The sequence below is a fragment of the Entelurus aequoreus genome, linkage group LG22 (assembly GCF_033978785.1).
Source record: "Entelurus aequoreus isolate RoL-2023_Sb linkage group LG22, RoL_Eaeq_v1.1, whole genome shotgun sequence".
NCBI lineage: Eukaryota > Metazoa > Chordata > Actinopteri > Syngnathiformes > Syngnathidae > Entelurus > Entelurus aequoreus.
The window spans coordinates 24601680-24621368 of NC_084752.1; the positions used below are offsets into that span (position 1 = coordinate 24601680).

General features: G+C 38.8%; 1 protein-coding gene across 2 annotated transcripts in view; it reads right to left on the reverse strand.

Moving 5' to 3' along the window:
- Window positions 1-8309: 8309 nt before the first annotated feature.
- shoc2 (SHOC2 leucine rich repeat scaffold protein) overlaps window positions 8310-19689 on the reverse strand; it is a 41958-nt gene continuing 30578 nt past the window's right edge. The window contains exons 6-9 of one of the 2 annotated variants that reach the window (XM_062033382.1): window positions 18347-18469; window positions 16602-16739; window positions 13057-13174; window positions 8310-8843 (exon numbers count right to left, since the gene is read on the reverse strand). In XM_062033382.1, the coding sequence (XP_061889366.1) occupies window positions 8635-8843; window positions 13057-13174; window positions 16602-16739; window positions 18347-18469 (588 nt within the window). In that variant the 3' untranslated portion in view covers window positions 8310-8634. Of the gene's footprint in view, window positions 8844-13056; window positions 13175-14364; window positions 14707-16540; window positions 16740-18346; window positions 18470-19689 lie in introns of those variants that run through there. The other variant, XM_062033383.1, reaches the window with a different exon arrangement.

Below are 19689 nucleotides of genomic sequence, written 5' to 3' on the forward strand. Positions count from 1 at the left end.
CTCCTGGTCCCACTTATCATTACACCATGTACCAAATAAAATTGCTCCGAGGTTGGAAGCAAAACCAGAATTATTCCGTACATTAGGCGTATTGGGTTATAAGGCGCACTGTCGAGTTTTGAGAAAAAAAAAGATTTTAAGTGCACCTTATAGTCCGGAAAATACGGTAAATTAATTCGCAAAATTAAGCAAATTTATAGTTTATTTGGCGCTGTAAAATCGAAATGATACATTTTTCTTGATTCCATTTAGATGATGAAGACATACAGTAAACACGACTTAATTTAGTACGAGCTGTCACTAGTGAGCCAAAAGAAGTTCTTCCAAATAAACACATTTTGGTGCTTCACTGTCAAATGACACGTTATTTCTTAAAGTGACACACCTTATGTTTCATGAGTCATCAATGCTTCGGTATCGTTTGACCTTAGCCCTTCTTTTTACAGTACTGTTAAGTGTAAAAAGAAGTGAACCACTATGTATTAACATGCAAAAACAATAAACCGGCCAATCACCTTAAACTCTGGTATAGCAGTGATAGGAATGCCGAGGAAGATTACGGAGTGTGCCAAGGGAATTAGTCTCCGAGCAACCAGGACAAGTACATTTAATTTCCTGTTCTGTGGTTATCATCCCCAGTTTCCTCTTTCCCATCCTAAACACCAAACGCTGTCTTGAAAATGTTACATGCTGGTAAATGCATGTTAGGTTGTTGGAGACTCCAAATTGTCTTTGAATGTGACCACTTGTTTGTCTTTATCGGTCCTTTGATTGACAGGCGACTCACCCAAAGCCAGCTGGGATAGGCTCCAGCTCACTCATGTGGTGTGTAAAACGGGATAGATGGGAATGTCCCAGGCTGTTGAATTGGAATTACCGGAAGCATAATTGAATTCACTTCCAAGAAATTATCCTACGGCCAAGTAACAGAAATTGTTTTTCACGTTTTATAGACTTTTTTTTTTGAGGCTTTCATTCCCAATTGTCAATTAAACACATTTGCTGTAATTAAAGTGTACATGGGGCTCATGCTAGTCATGTGTATGGAAAATGTGTGGAACGTAAGCAAACACTTGGCTCTCCACGTACCACCATAACATTAAAACACAGTAGCGTAGTCGGCCTAAGTATTAATTAAAAACAAGGCAGGGATTTTATTTAACAAGTATATTCAATATTTTGGCTACTGTAACATTACACACAGTTTAAACAATACCAAGGTGTTTAAATGTAGAAAAATAAAACATTGTACTTTAATCAAGTTATTCTTTGGCGTACCACTAGATGGAGCCTTTGTACCAGTAGACGTACGCGTACCATAGTTTGAAAATCCCTGCACTATACCGTAAATTATGATTCTGTAATTACGCCAAGATTATTCGTTAGTCTACTTCCTTCAATTTGAACATAATGTTTACTCCCTGTGTGCAAGCTCGGTTGAAATTCATGCAATTGAATTGTAATTTTGGGGACATATCTTAGCCAAAGCCTTTGATCTTTAACAGGCGATTAGAACATGAGACTTGTTCTCTCAGGAGGACACCACTAAATATGTACATTTATTGATGAAAAATACATATTTTCCCTCAACCCCCATGATAGCACAGGGTTGTCACTTGCACTGGTGGGAGCATTCCACTCCACATTTGACGTAGTGAGAAAACGAGTCCATGTTATTTGAGTTTAAAAGGGAATCAATCACACATTGAGATCACTGTGTGCAGCTCACTGGTTTCTCCTTCTTACACACACATTACTAATTGACATAGTACAATAGTGTGTGTAGATTGTAAGGCTGCATTATGTGACCTGTTGGCCCTCTGCTAGTCCTGCAAGTGGAGAAGCAGAAGAGCTGAAGTATTTTGGGCTAAACATTCATGTGGTGTGACGCTGCTAGATGCATGGGGGCGGAGAAGTGATACAGTGACATCTGCCGTCTTCTTTTTACAGCCTTGCAGCTTTTTAGAAGCAACCTGTGAGCATGTGTGCTTGGGACAGGTCATTAGGTACACATGCACGATCTGAAGAGATCTCAGGATAATAATGCTCTGATTTTGTTGACATGGTCAGAGAGGTATTAATGGCTGTACTTTTCAGTGGAACAGACACTATTTGCTTTCCAAATGGTTATTTTAATTGACCAGCAGAGGGCAGTGTTACACAGGTACATGGCCTCACCTCTTATTTTACTACAACTATTACATTATGTGCAAGTTGGAATAGTTAATAAAATGACTTGAATACTCATTGCTTAAAATACAAAACAAGAATGGCATGTATGTGCAGGTACAAGTGTATTAATACTTTATGTATCATCTACTTCTGGGCGCTCTAAATGGCAAATTAAATATTCACTGTCGATGACAAAGTATATATTTAGGGTTTTGTGTTAGGTGAGTGTTAAAGTGAAAATGTTCATACAGTTTGACGGTTGGTTTATAATACACATACAGTACTGTGTAAAAGTCTTAAGGCAGCTTTTGATTTGTTACAGCAATACTTTAATGACCACATATAATTCCAATGCACTTACTAGATCACAGAACTCCACCAAAGCTGAATTGTTAACATAAAACACACACTTCTGGAGTGTATTTGTGTTTATTTTCCCCACCAGTGTGTTGGTTAGCAAACTACTTCCCGGGTCAAAAGACTGGGGGTTTCTATTATGATTCTGGGGTTTGGACTGTTATGTTCCTTTGATGGAATGGTGACTGAAATTAATAATACACTTCTGTATTCAGGGCCGCCACGGGCAAAATTGCGGCCATAAGCAGAAATATGTTTTAAGCTCTTAATTATACATATATATTTAATTTTTTTAATTATGTGAATTTTTTTTAAATGTTTTTTTAATCAAACTTTAATTTAATTTGATGCATGTTTCATGGTCACCCCAAGCTAAATTGGGTCCTTAAGCAAAATACATTGTTTTAAACCCCCCGTTACAATTTTTTTAAATTTCATTTTATCTATGTGAAACATTTTTTATGCTTTTTAATCAAACTTGATTTTAACTTCATGGCCGCCTCAGGCTAAATTTGGGCCCAAAGCGGAATTTTATTTATGTGAAACAAATGTTAAGCTTTTTTAAATCAAACATTAATTTAATTTGATGCATGTTCTGTAATAAAACAAATACATAAAATATAAAATAGTTTTAAAAAGTTGTGTGTGCAAAACAACAGTTTTAATATTAAAACAAATTCACAGACCTTGCTGCTCTAACTCCAACCGAGATTTGAGCCTGGCACAGTCTGCCTTGCAAAACAACTATGGCAGAGCCTCTAAATCAGCTGGGAATATGTTTGCGGTAATCATTTTATAGATTGTGTTTCATTAATTGACATTTTACATGCGCTTCTTCAAGCAAAAAAAACAGGGTACCCCATGCACAGCATGTGTTCAGTCCGTTTAGTGCCCTTGGTGTTTTTTACTAAATTGAGTTTATTGGAAAGAAATTGTTTAATTTTTTTTTTGTTTAAGTTTTTGTACAAAATAAAAAAATTAATATAATTACAACATACTCCATCTCCAGACAGTATTCAATCCGAGTACAACTATTTACAAGCGCTGCACTTTTTTTTTTTTTTTTTTAATTCTGAATGAAATTTGTCATTATAATCTTATCAGTGACGGAGCAGAAAGAGGCTAAGAATATGTTTGCTGTAAAATGTCATTTAAAATACCTCGTCATTATTATTTGATATTTTTACATGCGGACAGACGGCAAAGTGCGTATTAGCCTCTTAAACCACATCCTCAATTCATGTAATGGATGGAAGTTTAGGGAAATTGGTTTTTAGTATTTTTAAGCCTGCTGATTGGGTCTGTCCTATTTACTGTTTCACTGCATCACCATGATTGTTGTGAAGAAGTTCACAAAGACGATAAAATGAGGGGAAAAAAACAAATTTATCGACCATTTTGACATAACATGCAACACTAAATGCACTTAAATATCGCGGCTTGAAGTCATTCTGCAGCTTTTAGGAATTTCTGTCAGCTAATTTGTTCCTGCTTAAGACACTTAGTGTGTGTGAACACACTCATCTATAAAGCTCTAACCACACATTTTCAATTAGGGCCTCTGACTGCGGGCGCCATTGCAAAACCTTCTGCTCACTCCCCTCGGGGTAGTATGGTGGATTACCAACATGTTTGGGATCATTATCCATGCTGCAAAAGGCAGATATTGGGATCAGGAGATAGAAGAGGTTTTTTTTTTTCCCATGACCGAGTGCCTGAAGGTGGCGTTTGTCAATGTGTCAGTGCAACACCGCTGCTCTCGGGGTCAATATTTCTGCCTGCTTTTAAAAATGGAATCAAAAATATGAACCTGCTAACATGGTTAGGACCCATTAAAAATAATAGGAGGCCTTGATTTAACCCTTGTGTAATGTTCATGTTGTTGTTAATCAGCCAGCGTAAAATACTGAACAGATGTTTACCTTATCCCAATAAACATCTGTTCAGTATTTTAACATAAAAGTGTTTGATTGTGAGGCATTAAAAGCCACAAAATGCAAAGGGTCCATCAGACCCACAAACGCTGGCTGAGTAAACAATATGAACGTTGCATGGAAAATTTCTCTGCCAGTTTCTGCATCCCACAGGTATTCTTCTTTTGTGTTTCTGCACCTGCGGTTCCCACATAAGGTTGCAACATTGTTTGTCAACACTGTCTGCTCTCATTTTCTCGCACATTTGACCCTCAGATGTTCTGTGTACCTACACTCTGTCCTCCTCCTGTCGAGGCCTGCTGTGTGTGTGTGTGTGTATCGAGATATTAAAAAAAGGCCATTTAATGCAGCCGTGTAAAGGTTGCAAACAGCCCTTTTGGGTATCCATTAATGATCAAAGTTTGGAGAGAAACATCCATCCATCTTCTTCCTCTTATCCGAGGTTGGGTTGCGGGGGCAGCAGCCTAAGCAGGGAAGCCCAGACTTCCCTCTCCCCAGCCACTTCGTCCAGCTCCTCCTGGGGGATCCCGAGGCGTTCCCAGGCCAGCCGGGAGACATAGTCTTCCCAACGTGTCCTGGGTCTTCCCTGTGGCTTCCTACCGGTCGGACGTGCCTGAAACACCTCCCTAGGGAGGCGTTCGGGTGGCTGAGCAGATGCCCAAACCACCTCATCTGGCTCCTCTCGATGTGGAGGAGCAGCGGCTTTAGTTCGAGCTCCTCCCGGATGACAGAGCTTCTCACCCTATCTCTAAGGGAGAGCCCCGCCACCCGGCGGAAGAAACTCATTTCGGCCGCTTGTACCCGTGATCTTGTCCTTTCGGTCATAACCCAAAGCTCATGACCATAGGTGAGGATGGGAACGTAGATCGACCGGTAAATTGAGAGCTTTGCCTTCCGGCTCAGCTCCTTCTTCACCACAACGGATCGATACAGCGTCCGCATTACTGAAGACGCCTGTCGATCTCACGATCCACTCTTCCCTCACTCGTGAACAAGACCCCGAGGTACTTGAACTCCTCCACTTAGGGCAGGGTCTCCTCCCCAATCCGGAGATGGCCCTCCACCCTTTTCCGGGCGAGAACCATGGACTCGGACTTGAAGGTGCTGATTCCCATCCCAGTCGCTTCACACTCGGCTGCGAACCGATCCAGTGAGAGCTGAAGATCTTGGCCAGATGAAGCCATCAGGACCACATCATCTGCAAAAAGCAGAGACCTAATCCTGCAGCCACCAAACCAGATCCCCTCAATGCCTTGACTGCGCCTAGAAATTCTGTCCATAAAAGTTATGAACAGAATCGGTGACAAAGGGCAGCCTTGGCGGAGTCCAACCCTCACTGGAAACGGGTCCGACTTACTGCCGGCAATGCAGACCAAGCTCTGACACCAATCATACATGGAGCGGACCGCCACAATCAGACAGTCCGTTACGAAACATGAAGGGTTAAATTGCACATGAGTCAGCGTATAAGACAGGAGGTTTGTGAATCTTTAAGAATCTAACAATACCATTCAGAATTGATTCTCGATTCAAACCGGTACAATAACTATACTATAATGAAGCTTTTTCATAACAGGCTACATATTAGAAAATATATTTCTGGTTAAATTTAAATGGCCTAAATACATATTTTTAAAAATGTATTCTTATGAAGAAAAACAATTAAATAGTTTTTTTTACATTGATTTTGGAAAATTATGAATCGATTTTGAATCGCGATTCGGATTTGAATCAATATTTTTTTACCCCTATAAGACAGTAAATATGCATGTGGTCCATGTTCTTCTTACTCACCACCTTCCTCACTGCATGCTGGCATTCACCACCTTACACAGGTGGCACACAGCAGGTATGACGTGTGAAGCAGGCCAGGACTCTCTGGGGCAGTGGGTAGCAGCTTGAGAAAAATAAAGAAAAACATCATTTTCAAAAAGTTTACTCTAACTTCAGTTACATTTTGAAGGGAACAATTGAGTTCCTACGGTCTGTGGTGCGCAACACATTTTCTGATGCCTGCTACACATCCACTGAAGCGTTGCACCACCTCCCAGACCTGTCAGTGCCACTACAGCTCGCACTCGTGGAAGAAAGAAAAAAAAATTAAACACTTTCAGTTCAACCTAACAGGGGGACACAATTGAACAGAGTGCAACATGCATTCATAAATGAACCAAAGAAAATGTTGTTTGATTACCACTGTTGGTATTTTTTAATGTACAGTCACTTGAAATAATACTAAGTGAATACACATATCATTTAGAAAAAAAACATTCAATGATATAAAATAAAAACGCCGAGCAGTACAAGTCATATCACTTGCCATGAAGAAAGAAGAAGCAGGATATGGGAACTTTGACAGTTCAACAGTTCCTTTTACCATTGACAGGATAAAACCTCCTCAACACAAAGAAAGATCCAACTCAGTCCTTTCCAAGTGATGCAAATTTACAAGATAAAATACTTCTTAATGAAAATGCCCCCATTCAAAAAAATAAGCGATGAGAGGCTACTGCGTTTGTTTTAAACAGAGGATGCCAATGTTTTTATTCCAAAAAAGTGCATAAGAGCAGCAGCATTACTGGGACAGTGTGGGACAAAAGATCATATTTTAAAAAATTAAGTTAAAAAGGAACTTTTTTTTTTTGGGAACCCTGTCAAAAGCTGAGACAAATTGAGGATTTTAATACAAAAAGGTGTCAAGAAGGGGTTACCTGCCAATGTTTTATGATCAAACCGTTTTTTTGAGGCTCTGATACACTCGCCAACATAAGTCCTTAAAAAATGTTTGATATGTTGGTCTATGATCGAGTGGATGACAGCTAATTAGCCCAACACTGAAGATATCAAACAAGTAAACTGAAGTAAAATTGCACTCAAGGCAACAGCCAGGATTTGTATACATTTATAAAAACATCCATCATTTATCCCGTCACCGATGCATCTTTTAGCGCACAATAACAGATGGGGGCGGGGTCACACGGCACCACCCACACTGGAGAAAAGTCCAACTTTATTTTTTTTTTCCTTTTGATTTGTATTTCTCATATGTATACATTACTAGCTTTACATTGTACAACTACTGCTGCAATCTGTTCTGAAAAACACCACTAATCGCCCCATTCTGTAAGTGATGATATCGCTGGACCAAATCTATCCAACAGCAACACGAAAGTTAAAAACAGCAGTAATAAAAAAAAAAAATTGAAATAATTTATGTCTTTGTATTCTCATGGACAATAGTGTTTAGAATGATCCAGTGGTTCATTTCTAAACATAGGCACAATTAAAAAAAAAAAAAAAAGAAATCAAAAATTATATTTAAAAAAAAAAAAAGTACAAAAAACTATAAACACGTCATCATTAGACCTTTGTTCTTTACGGTCAAGAAGTATTTAACGCAAGTTATCTCCGGAGAGAAATGATAATGTAAAAAATAAAATATATATCAAAAAAGAATGACACATTAAATTATGGCAGCAGCAGTAAATGTGAAGTTCCAAAGACGTGTTTTGTTTTTGCATATCCTTGCTCACGTAGTCGATGCTTGTAATTACTGTAAATACGTTGGCAATGGGAGCACGCTTTGTATAATTAAAAGACTCGCCACTTAGCTCAGTTATATATATATATATATATACATACACATATATATATATATATATATATATATATATATATATATATATATATATATATACACACACACACATATATATATACATACATACATACATATATATATATATATGTATACATATATACATACATATGCACGTATATATATGTAGATAGACATATATATACACATGTGTATATATGTATATATATATATATATATATATATATATATATATACACATGTGTATATATACAGTATTTATATATCTTCAGTTTTGGCAAAAAGATGGAAATGTGTTTCTCCTGTACGATTCGGAATGAAAAGATGAGCGGGGGTATTAAAGTGGAACATTGTAGAGTCTCCATTGCTTCTCCTTGTGTCCGCCCAAAGACAGAGAAAGAGTCTCTTCTCCACCCACCTCTTCTTCTGTGTCCTCCCCCGACATTGATCGCGAGGGGGGCGACGACTTTACAGTGTATGATACACGGAATGGGGTGGGCAGGCAGGCATAAGGGTGCAGAGCAAGCGGAGGGCTGGAGGGGGGCTCTGGCCTCAGACCATGGCACGGTAGGGTCCCTGCATCTTGAGGAACTGGATGATGAAGGAGGGGCCCCCAGCCACGATCTGGGGCGGCAGGTGGCTGAGGGGACAATTCTCGATGCTCATGATGGACAGCTTGCTGCACAGGGCCAGCTCGAAGGGGAGGCTGTGCAGGTTGGGGTTGTCATTGAGGTACAATTCCTCCAGGTTCTCCAGTGTGCCTGAGGATGCACACCATTGTGTGTTAGAATAAACATTAAAATGTGGCACAAACAGACCACAGAGTGACAATAAAGGACTATCAGGAATAAGAAAATAGCAGTGTTTTGTTTTTATTTTTTACTTGAAATGTATCAAATATTCTTAATACCATACGTCGAAACAGCTTTTCCAGGGTACAATTCAAGGATTTTTTATATCTGAGAATTTCCAGTAGGTTTTAACTGTCACTAATTGTGTTCATATTTGTTTTATTACGGTTTAAATCAAATAAAATCTTGTGAGAGGCGAGCAAGAATATGCTTTTGTACAGCTTTATGGCCTGGTGTTTTACTACTTCATATAAAGAAGCAATCTTTCCAGTGAGAGAGTGTTATGCTGTGTATTGATTGAAGAGATACAATTCCAAGAGATTTTTAAACTATTTTGCGTTTTTAAGTACTTATTGAACCCTGGTTGTATTTTTTTTTGTCTCATCGGTAGGGCTGTCAAAAATAACGCATTACCTCATGTGATTAATCACAAGAAATTATCACATTAATCATGTACACATGCAGATTAATTACGAGGGATGTAACAGTATTGTAGATAACAGTATTGTAGATACCGGGGTTTTAAGGTTTCCAAATCATCACCCAAATGCCACGCTATGAAACGAAAACCTCGTGAGTGTAGTTTTTTCTGACACTTTTGAGTTGGTCGGTATAAAAATACCCTATCTCCCATAATCCTTTGCGCAGCGCGGACCAGAAGGTGGGGGCATGGAACGCAGTAAAGGGGAGAAAAGGAGGAAGCATGCGGGAGAAGTGTGATCAGTGTAGATAAGAGGAATAATTTTTTATGGACATTTACTGAACATTTCATCAAATTCCACCCATAACGTTTGAGTTATGTTGCAAACAGACGAACAAACCCTGGCAAAAAACATATCCTCTTTGGCTGAGGTAATAATAATAATAATGGATTTTATTTGTAAAAGCCCTTTACATTGGGCAAACAACCTCAAAATACAAAAGCGCTACCTTCGTCTCCAGCTTTCCAAAGCAACACGGAGCGGGCCACAGTGCACCGCCGCGGACGGAAAGCGTCCGGTCTGAGCGCGGACTTAGAACACCGCGGGAAATATGAGAAGCTATTTGACAAACCATCACCCAGGAAACATTTTTTAAGCCATCGAAGCTAAACAATTATTTTTAAGGTATTTACGTTATTAAAAATTAAATTGTCAGATATTTTCTTGAAACAGTGGATGTTTCCACACAATTCTTTGCACTTAAAAATAAATGTTTGTAGTAATAAATACAATTACAACATTTGAGGATGAGGTTTGTCTTCGATTACAATTAGTGTGTTTATTATAAACATTCCTGCTTAGTGTATGTTTTGGTATTGGAATTTTCTTTTCATAAATAGAAATTGAAAAACAAAAAAGAACTGGTTTATTCTAATTTAATTTCAAAGTACAAAAAAGAACATTTAAAAAAGTGTTTTTCATTTTGGCTCGTCAAACTTTAATCTACATCACAAAACCTCTTACCTGGATAGTAGAAGGATGAGGACGTATTCCGACAAGTTGGTACACTTTGACAGTCAATTTAGACGCGGAAATGGCGAAAACGACACGAAAAGAGACTTGGTTCCACCCCAATTTTTTTTTTTGAGAGGATTATGATTCATTCTTCATCTCAACGGGAATATATGAACATCCTAGCAGTCGGCATCCTAATGAAAGCAGACCTTGTACAGTAAGTGATGTTTTATTATGTTTGTTGGCTTTCATGAAGTCTGCAGTGAGTAATAATCAGTGACCCTGTAAAAAAATAGCGAACGTTGTGATGCATTTTTTAAAATTAATGCGCCACGTGTGCTTAAAATGAGCAAAATTTGCAAATATTAAATGTTATAAAGCTACCTGTTACTACATTTCATATATACTTACGTCATGTATACACAGCCTTAATGGAGGTGTTTGGATGTTTTTTAAGCGCTTTATAGGCAGAATAGTGCAGCTCCCACATGATCCATTGTAAGCGGACTTTTGATCACATTTATTTACTATTTAGATGGTATTAAAAAAGACATCTGTGTCATGTCTTTCATATAGATTGTGAACGATAGGCAAAATTCCCAAAAAAGTGCAGTTCCCCCTAATAAATAATCCATTGTGTTCCAGCAATTGAAAAAGAAAGGTTTGTTCCAGTGAGTCAAACGCTTTATAAAAGTCCAAGAAAAGCAGACCGTAATCAAATCCCTGTATTCAATAATGTCCCTTACGAGCCTTATGTTGTCATGAATAGAGCGCCCTTTGAGGAATCCTGATTGTGTTTAAAAAGCAGGGATAATTACTACGGTACCCGTGTGCCTGTGACTCTGGCTAAAATGTCATTGGAGCCCTACACACAAAATATTTTAGACATGGCACAACAAGGATTGACTTCTACAGAAATATTTACGAACATATCAACTGTAACAGAAAAACAGACAAAAATGGATGTGTTTTCATTTTCCGACATTGGAACCGGAAGTAGTGATTTTAAAGACAGGAAAGTAGGAAAATCTGCACTGAGACGCATGATCAAATCCTTTCTGTTTCCACTTTCGTATATGTGCATAGAGATACCTGGAGATGTCAGTCCTCATTGTGCCATGTCCAAAATATTTTCTGTGTAGGGCTCCAAAGACATTTTAGCCAGGCACACGGATACTGTAGTATCCCCGCTTATGGTCTGAGAATAAAACTTCCGTAGGCACAATTTGTGCAACACAATAATCAATATAACATTGACCAAAATATGTAAATATAACACTCATTCTGTATCATCAGTTCAAAGGTACAGTCAGTCTTCAGCAAAATAAAAAGACTTTTCTGGGTTAATGTACACAATTTGTGTGAGGTTTAATAGGTTAGATCAGTGGTCCCCAACCTTTTTGTAGCTGTCGACCGGTCAACGCTTGAAAATTTGTCCCACGGACCGGGGGGGGGGGTTTAGTTTGTTTTTTTTGTCATAAAGAAATACAATCATGTGTGCTTACGGACTGTATCCCTGGAGACTGTATTGATCTATATTGATATATAATGTAGGAACCAGAAATATTAATAATGAAAGAAACAACCCTTTTGTGCAAATGAGTTTGAATGAGTGTAAATGGGGGAGGGAGGTTTTTTGGGTTGGTGCACTAATTGTAAGTGTATCTTGTGTTTTTTATGTTGATTTAATTTAAAAAAAATGTAAAAAAAAATATTGATTTCTTTATTTCTTGTGCGGCCCGGTACCAATCGATCCAGGGACCGGTACCGGGTCGCGGCCCGGTGGTTGGGGACCACTGTGTTAGATGACCTCTATGTCAAAAGTATTTTATTTTAGCACGACACAGCTTACATAAAACATGGCTCTTGTCAAGTTTGCTTTTGTCGTGGACATTCTAGAAGCCCACACGTCTGCTTTTAAATTAGACAAAGTTGGTCAGATCTCACAGCAGATTCGGCTGCTGCAGTCAGCTATGTTTGTTTTGTCTGTCCAGCATGTCCGCTTTCAAAAGTATCCCAAAGATGACGCGTACTGTGCTTCTTAGTTCCGCATTTTGATACGTTCTGTAGTACAGTACTTACTCCAAATCGCAATACATCTAAAATGTGTACATTTCTCCCACCCCTATACCCTGCCCACATATTGTATTTTTAAGTCATTGCATGCTCGCCCAGTCTGAATACTACCACTTTAGACTCCCTCCTCCACTCATGTTAATCTGTGGCTAAGCTCACAACTTCAGCAGTAACCAGCCTAGCCAACACCAATTAAGCAGTGGAGGGGTCAAAAGTGGGACAAATAGTGGACTGTTAATCTCTTAAACCCTGCTGGTTAACACCAAATATTTATGAAGAAACTATGGCATGATTAAATATACAATGACATGATTATGTACCACAGACAAAGTTAGTTCAAGGGTGCAGGGAGTCTAGCACTAAAAAAACATTTAGCGATATAACCAGCTATGAGCATCATCTCATGTATGACTTGGAATTCCACACACTGATCCTAAAAAAACTGACCAGAGTGATTTTAAAATGTTACTTGACTATAATGCAACATTTATCAACTTCTGACCCATACAGAGCAGTGGACTTTAAAGTGCACACCTTATTTATTGTTCCTGAACAAATGGCACTTTTGAGATACAGGTAGATGTGTGAAGGGAATTAACACAAGTATTTACCAATCTCCTCAGGAAGATGTTGTAGCAGGTTCTCCCCCAAACCCAGATGAGTCAGGTTGGTGAGGTGGCCAATTCCTCTTGGTAATGTTGTCAGCTGATTATTTGTTAACACCAATTTCTAATGAAAATCAGAGGGCAAGACAGTTACTAATTACAAGTCATGCATCAGTTAAAGGGGCTGTTTGCAACTTTCTCAACCAAAAAATATAACAAGAACACCACTAACTAGCTTATGTTACCATTAGTGGTTTCATTTTTGCTTAATCGATATGTACAGCTAACCACACACAGAGTGTGCGTACGTGTTACGTAGGGACATAGCCTACATCACCATGTGCTAAAAGAGGGTAGGTAAAATGTTTGAAAAGTTATTACCCTCTAGACATCCGCATATAAAAATGGGACCCATTACCTCCCTGCTTGGCACTCAGCATCAAAGGGTTGGAGTTGGGGGTTAAATCACCAAAATGATTCCCGGGCGCGGCGCCGCTGCTGCCCACTGCTCCCCAAGGGGATGGGTCAAATGCAGAGGACAAATTTCACCACATCTAGTGTGTGTGTGACAATCATTGGTACTTTAATCTTAATCTTAATAAAAGGTGGCAAACAGCCCAATCTTTAAAGGGGAACTGCACTTTTTTTTATTTATTTTGCCTATCATTCACAATCATAATAAAAGACACGACGACAGACGCATTTTTTTAATGCATTCCGCTTACAGCAGTGCTAATGGAAGGTCCTCTATTCAGCCCAAAAAAACCTAAAGAAACACACAAAAACCGCCAACAATACCCCACTTACATCTCGTGACTTGAATATTAACCAAGTATTAGTGATATTGTTATTATATAGAGGCGGCGTGATCACAAGCTTGCGTGCCAATGTTGACATGATCGATTGATCAGCTGCTTCCAGGTTTCCTTGCCCGTCAAACTTTATTGTAGATCATAAAGCATGCCTCTCACGTTGACAGTAGAAGAACGAGGACGTATTTTGACAAGTTGGTAAACTTTGACCCCTTTTTCTTTGGGGAGTCATTCTTCATCTAAATGGGAATATATAAACAACCTAACAGTCGGCATCCTAATGATAGCAGATGTACAGTAAATTATGTTTTATTAGGTTTGTTGGCTCTCATGAAGTCTGCAGTGAGCAGTAATCGGTGATGTTAAAAAAAGTGGGTGATGCGTTTTAAATTAATGTGCCGCGTATGCTTAAAGTGATCAAAAGACGACAATATTAAATTGTATTATAAATGTCTGTGTTTTAAATACTAACATGGTGTATATAAAACTTTAATGGAGGTGTTTGGATGTTTTAAGGGCTTTATAGGCAGAATAGAGCGGCTCCCATAGGTTCCATTGTAAGCTGACTTTTGATCGCATTGGTTTAATATTTAGAATGCATTGAAAATGCATTCTAAATGTCTTTCATAATGATTGTGAGCGATAGGCAAAATTCCAAAAAAGTCAGTTTCCCTTTAACTAATAATTTTGCGAGTATTGCTTTGGAAACCCTCAGTAAAATATAAACGTAAGGTTAGAAAACTACACTGATACCAACATTTATCAAAGGTCTGGTGGCTGTAGATTTTTACTGTGGCTACTAAGTCCTTCTAAATTCCCCTTTGCACTTCAACTTCCCACTAACTTAAAGGCCTACTGAAACCCATTACTACCGACCACGCAGTCTGATAGTTTATATATCAATGATGAAATCTTAACATTATAACACATGCCAATACGGCCGGGTTAACTTATAAAGTGACATTTTAAATTTGCCGCTAAACTTCCGGTTCGAAACGCCTCTGAGGATGACGTATGCGTGTGACGTAGCCCGGCGAACACGGGTATGCCTTCCACATTGAAGCCGATACGAAAAAGCTCTGTTTTCATTTCATAATTCCACAGTATTCTGGACATCTGTGTTCGTGAATCTGTTTCAATCATGTTCATTGCATTATGGAGAAGGAAGCCGAGCAAGCAAAGAAGAAAGTTGTCGGTGCGAAATGGACGTATTTTTCGAACGTAGTCAGCCACAACAGTACACAGCCGGCGCTTCTTTGTTTACATTCCCGAAAGATGCAGTCAAGATGGAAGAACTCGGATAACAGAGACTCTAACCAGGAGGACTTTTGATTTGGATACACAGACGCCTGTAGAGAACTGGGACAACACAGACTCTTACCAGGATTACTTTGATTTGGATGACAAAGACGCAGACGTGCTACTGTGAGTATGCAGCTTTGGCTTTTTTTTGCGTATGTACGTAACTTTTTTAAAATATATAAGCTTTATGAACCTTGGGTTAGGTGAACGGTCTTTTGGGCTGAGTGATTGTGTGTGTTGATCATGTGTTTGAATTGTATTGGCGTGTTCTATGGAGCTAGGAGCTAGCAGAGGAGCTAGGAGCTAGCATAACACGTACCGTACCGTACGTGCGCGTCACGTACGTAACTTTTTAAAAATATATAAGCTTTATGAACCTTGGGTTAGGTGAACGGTCTGTTGGGCTGAGTGATTGTGTGTGTTGATCAGGTGTTTGAATTGTATTGGCGTGTTCTATGGAGCTAGGAGCTAGCAGAGGAGCTAGGAGCTAGCATAACAAACACGCAGGTGTTATTATGCAGGATTAATTTGTGGCATATTAAATATAAGCCTGGTTGTGTTGTGGCTAATAGAGTATATATATGTCTTGTGTTTATTTACTGTTGTAGTCATTCCCAGCTGAATATCAGGTACCGTGAGTATGCAGCCTTGGCTGCTAAACATTCGATAACTTGACCGTATGTGCGCGTCACGTACGTAACTTTTTAAAAATATATAAGCTTTGTGAACCTTGGGTTAGGTAAACGGTCTTTTGGGCTGAGTGATTGTGTGTGTTGATCAGGTGTTTGAATTGTATTGGCGTGTTCTATGGAGCTAGGAGCTAGCAGAGGAGCTAGGAGCTAGCATAACAAACACGCAGGTGTTTTTATGCAGGATTAATTTGTGGCATATTAAATATAAGCCTGGTTGTGTTGTGGCTAATAGAGTATATATATGTCTTGTGTTTATTTACTGTTGTAGTCATTCCCAGCTGAATATCAGGTCACCCCCGGCTCTCACAGCATCTTCCCTATCTGAATAGCTTCAACTCCCCACTAGTCCTTCACTTGCACTTTACTCATCCACAAATCTTTCATCCTCGCTCAAATTAATGGGGAAATTGTCGCTTTCTCGGTCCGAATCTCTCTCACTTCATGCGGCCATCATTGTAAACAATAGGGAACCTTGCGTATATGTTCAACTGACTACGTCACGCTACTTCCGGTAGGGGCAAGCCTTTTTTTTATCAGATACCCAAAGTTGCAATCTTTATCGTCGTTGTTCTATACTAAATCCTTTCAGCAAAAATATGGCAATATCGCGAAATGATCAAGTATGACACATAGAATAGATCTGCTATCCCCGTTTAAATAAAAAAAATTCATTTCAGTAGGCCTTTAAACTTGTTTTTTAGTCTTTGAATGCCATGCAATAAAGAACTACATTAGCCAAACTTGCCTGTAATTCTTTGAGATAAGCAATTTCGTTGGGGAGTGATTCCAACTTGTTTTCCTCCAAGTCAAGTTCTCGAAGCTTTCTTAGATTGCCAATACCATGTGGTAACTTCTTCAGAAGATTATTGGACAATATTAACACCTGTGAAGAAAAAAAGAGAGTGATCGTGAAATTGGTCACAAGCATCACTACTGTTTTGCACATGAAATCAAAATGTTGACATGATGTATACTGTACAATAGTAACTCATTTTGGTAACTCCCACTTTTTGTTTGATTCAGTTTGACAAAATGTTGCCCTTGTTTTCGTAGACAAGTTTGGGTATTGTACGGCCAAACATTGCGGGGAACATTGCCCACATATCATTCCACGGAATCTAGTAACCCACTATTCACACACATTGGTGACTCAGTCCCTGTTTTTTTAATAAGTATGACTGAAAATGTTGCAAGTGTCTGTACTATGATAAAGAAGGTGAGAAACAACATTGAATTCAAGCTCATAGCTCATCGCTATGATTTCCAAAAATGGTTTTCAATAAAACTTAAATTGATGTTAAATGATCATTTATCAGGGCTCCTACTGTTCCCTGAAAAAAAATTTCAGGACATTTCTAGGATGTTTTCAGCCGCTACAGAGACAAGTTATCACGTCACATACAGATGTTGCTTTGAAAGTGTTCTTTTCTTAACTTGATTGTATCCACATTGGTTTTATGTTTATTAACGTTAAAGTTAAAGTACCACTGATTGTCACACACACACACACGCACACTAGGTGTAGTAAAACGAACCTCTGCATTTGACCCATCCCCTTGTTCCCCCCGTGAGAGGTGAGGGGAGCAGTGAGCTGTGCTCGGTAATCATTTTGGTGATTTAACCCCCAATTTCAACCCTTGATGCTGAGTGCCAAGCAGGGAGGTAATGGGTCCCATTTTTATAGTCTTTTGTATGACTGGGCCGGGGTTTGAACTCATGGCCTACCGATCTCAGGGCGGACACTCTAACTACAAGGCAGTGATCAGTGTTACTCAGGCGTTTGATGTGTTGTCCATGGATAGAAGAACTAATATACAAAAAATAAATATGACAAACTGGGGTAATTCCCAACTCAACTTTCTCTTCTCTCATACCACAACATTCTTTTTTATATTTCCTCTAAAAAGTCTTTGTATATTTTTAGTAAGTCACTGAAATCAGTATAATCTTTGTTTCATCTCAGTTTGCAAATGCACATTTGATTGGCTGGTAGCGTTGCGTGGGGTGAGAAGTGATGTGCCTTCATGTTGCTAGAAGATAAGGTAAGTATAGACGAGCCTAACTGTTTGCATTCACTCAAAATGCAGGGGAGGATAAATCATTTGTCAGGATCACGTGACCATTTCCAAGACATTTGACCTTTTTTTTCATTCCCAATGTGTTTTCAATTACGCAAAATTAGGTCAGTCATTTCTCAGGGTTTCCAGGGTGCATGGTAACCATGGTTCATACATATTTGGCATTGTTTTCTGCACATATAACTTCCATCATTCTGTATAAAATGTTTTGTGGTAATAATATCGGGTGACCGGAACGAAAACCAAGGTACCATGGTATTTGATTATTGGTCCGGTTTAACTTTGGCTTGATATTACCTATTGTAACCTTTTTACAATACTCAACCAATATGAAAGGGTTACTTTTCAATGGCTGTTACATACATTACATGGTACTCATATGGAGCTTATATGAGCTGCATTTGTGGCTTACCTCCAGAGACACCAGGCCGCAAATATCCTCTGGGATCTTAGTCAGCTGATTGGTAGCTAGGTTAAGCTCCACCATGTTGTTCCATGTGCCAAAGTCCAATGGCAGAGAAGTTAACTGGTTGTCCTGATGAAGACAAAAGTCAGGATTATTATTTAAATGTGAGACAATTACATCAATCCATCCATTCATTCATTCATTTTCTACCATTGAATGACAATTACAGCCATTACGAGTACACTGTTCAAGCAGCTGAGCACACCAGTGCACTTTGGTTACTGTGTTAGCTGGCATCAGAAAATATTCTGACAAGACCTGAATCCAAACGGCGTAAATAATCTGCAAGTAAACAATGTCAATACCAATAAAGACTTCAGTAAAATTACTGTTCAAACATAATAAAAACTGAACAATTACTGTAAATAACAGGAATAGCATTTACATGGGCAACATTTAAGAGTTCACGATTACTTTGCTAATGAGAAACTCCTCATCCTTCCTCTATGCCAGGGGTCGGCAACCCAAAATGTTGAAAGAGCCATATTGGACCAAAAATACAAAAACAAATCTGTCTGGAGCCGCAAAAAATTAAAAGCCATATTACATGTGTCATGAGATATAAATTGAATTAAGAGGACTTAAAGGAAACTAAATGAGCTCAAATATAGCTACAAATGAGGCATAATGATGCAATATGTACATATAGCTAGCCTAAATAGCATGTTAGCATCGATTAGCTTGCAGTCATGCAGTGACCAAATATGTCTGATTAGCACTCCACACAAGTCAATAACATCAACAAAACTCACCTTTGTGCACTCACTCACAACGTTAAAAGTGTGGTGGACAGAATGAGACAGAAAAAGAAGTGGCATAAAACACGTCCTAGAAAGTCGGAGAAAGTTATATATGTAAACAAACTAAGGTGAGTTCAAGGACCGCCAAAATTAGTAGGACAAAACGGCGCTCGCCAAATACTCGAATCAGTGAAGCATGTTTAATATAAGCAGTGTGATTAATAACAATTAGGGAGGTTTGTGTCATGTTTGTCCTCCTACACAAACCATACTAAAACAAAAAATATTTTTTTTTCCGCTCATCTTTTTCCATTTTTCATACATTTTTTGAAAAGCTCCAGAGAGCCACTAGGGCGGCGCTAAAGAGCCGCATGCGGCTCCAGAGCCGCGGGTTGCCGACCCCTGCTCTATGCGAAGGAACCAGAAGAAAAGGCATATAATCTATACTTTTCTTTTGGCCTTGTTTTAATTAACTGTTAAGCAGATACATTTTTATGATGGATGGCAGCACAGCAACTCAAGTTTAATTTGCAGCCAAGCCTCACAAAA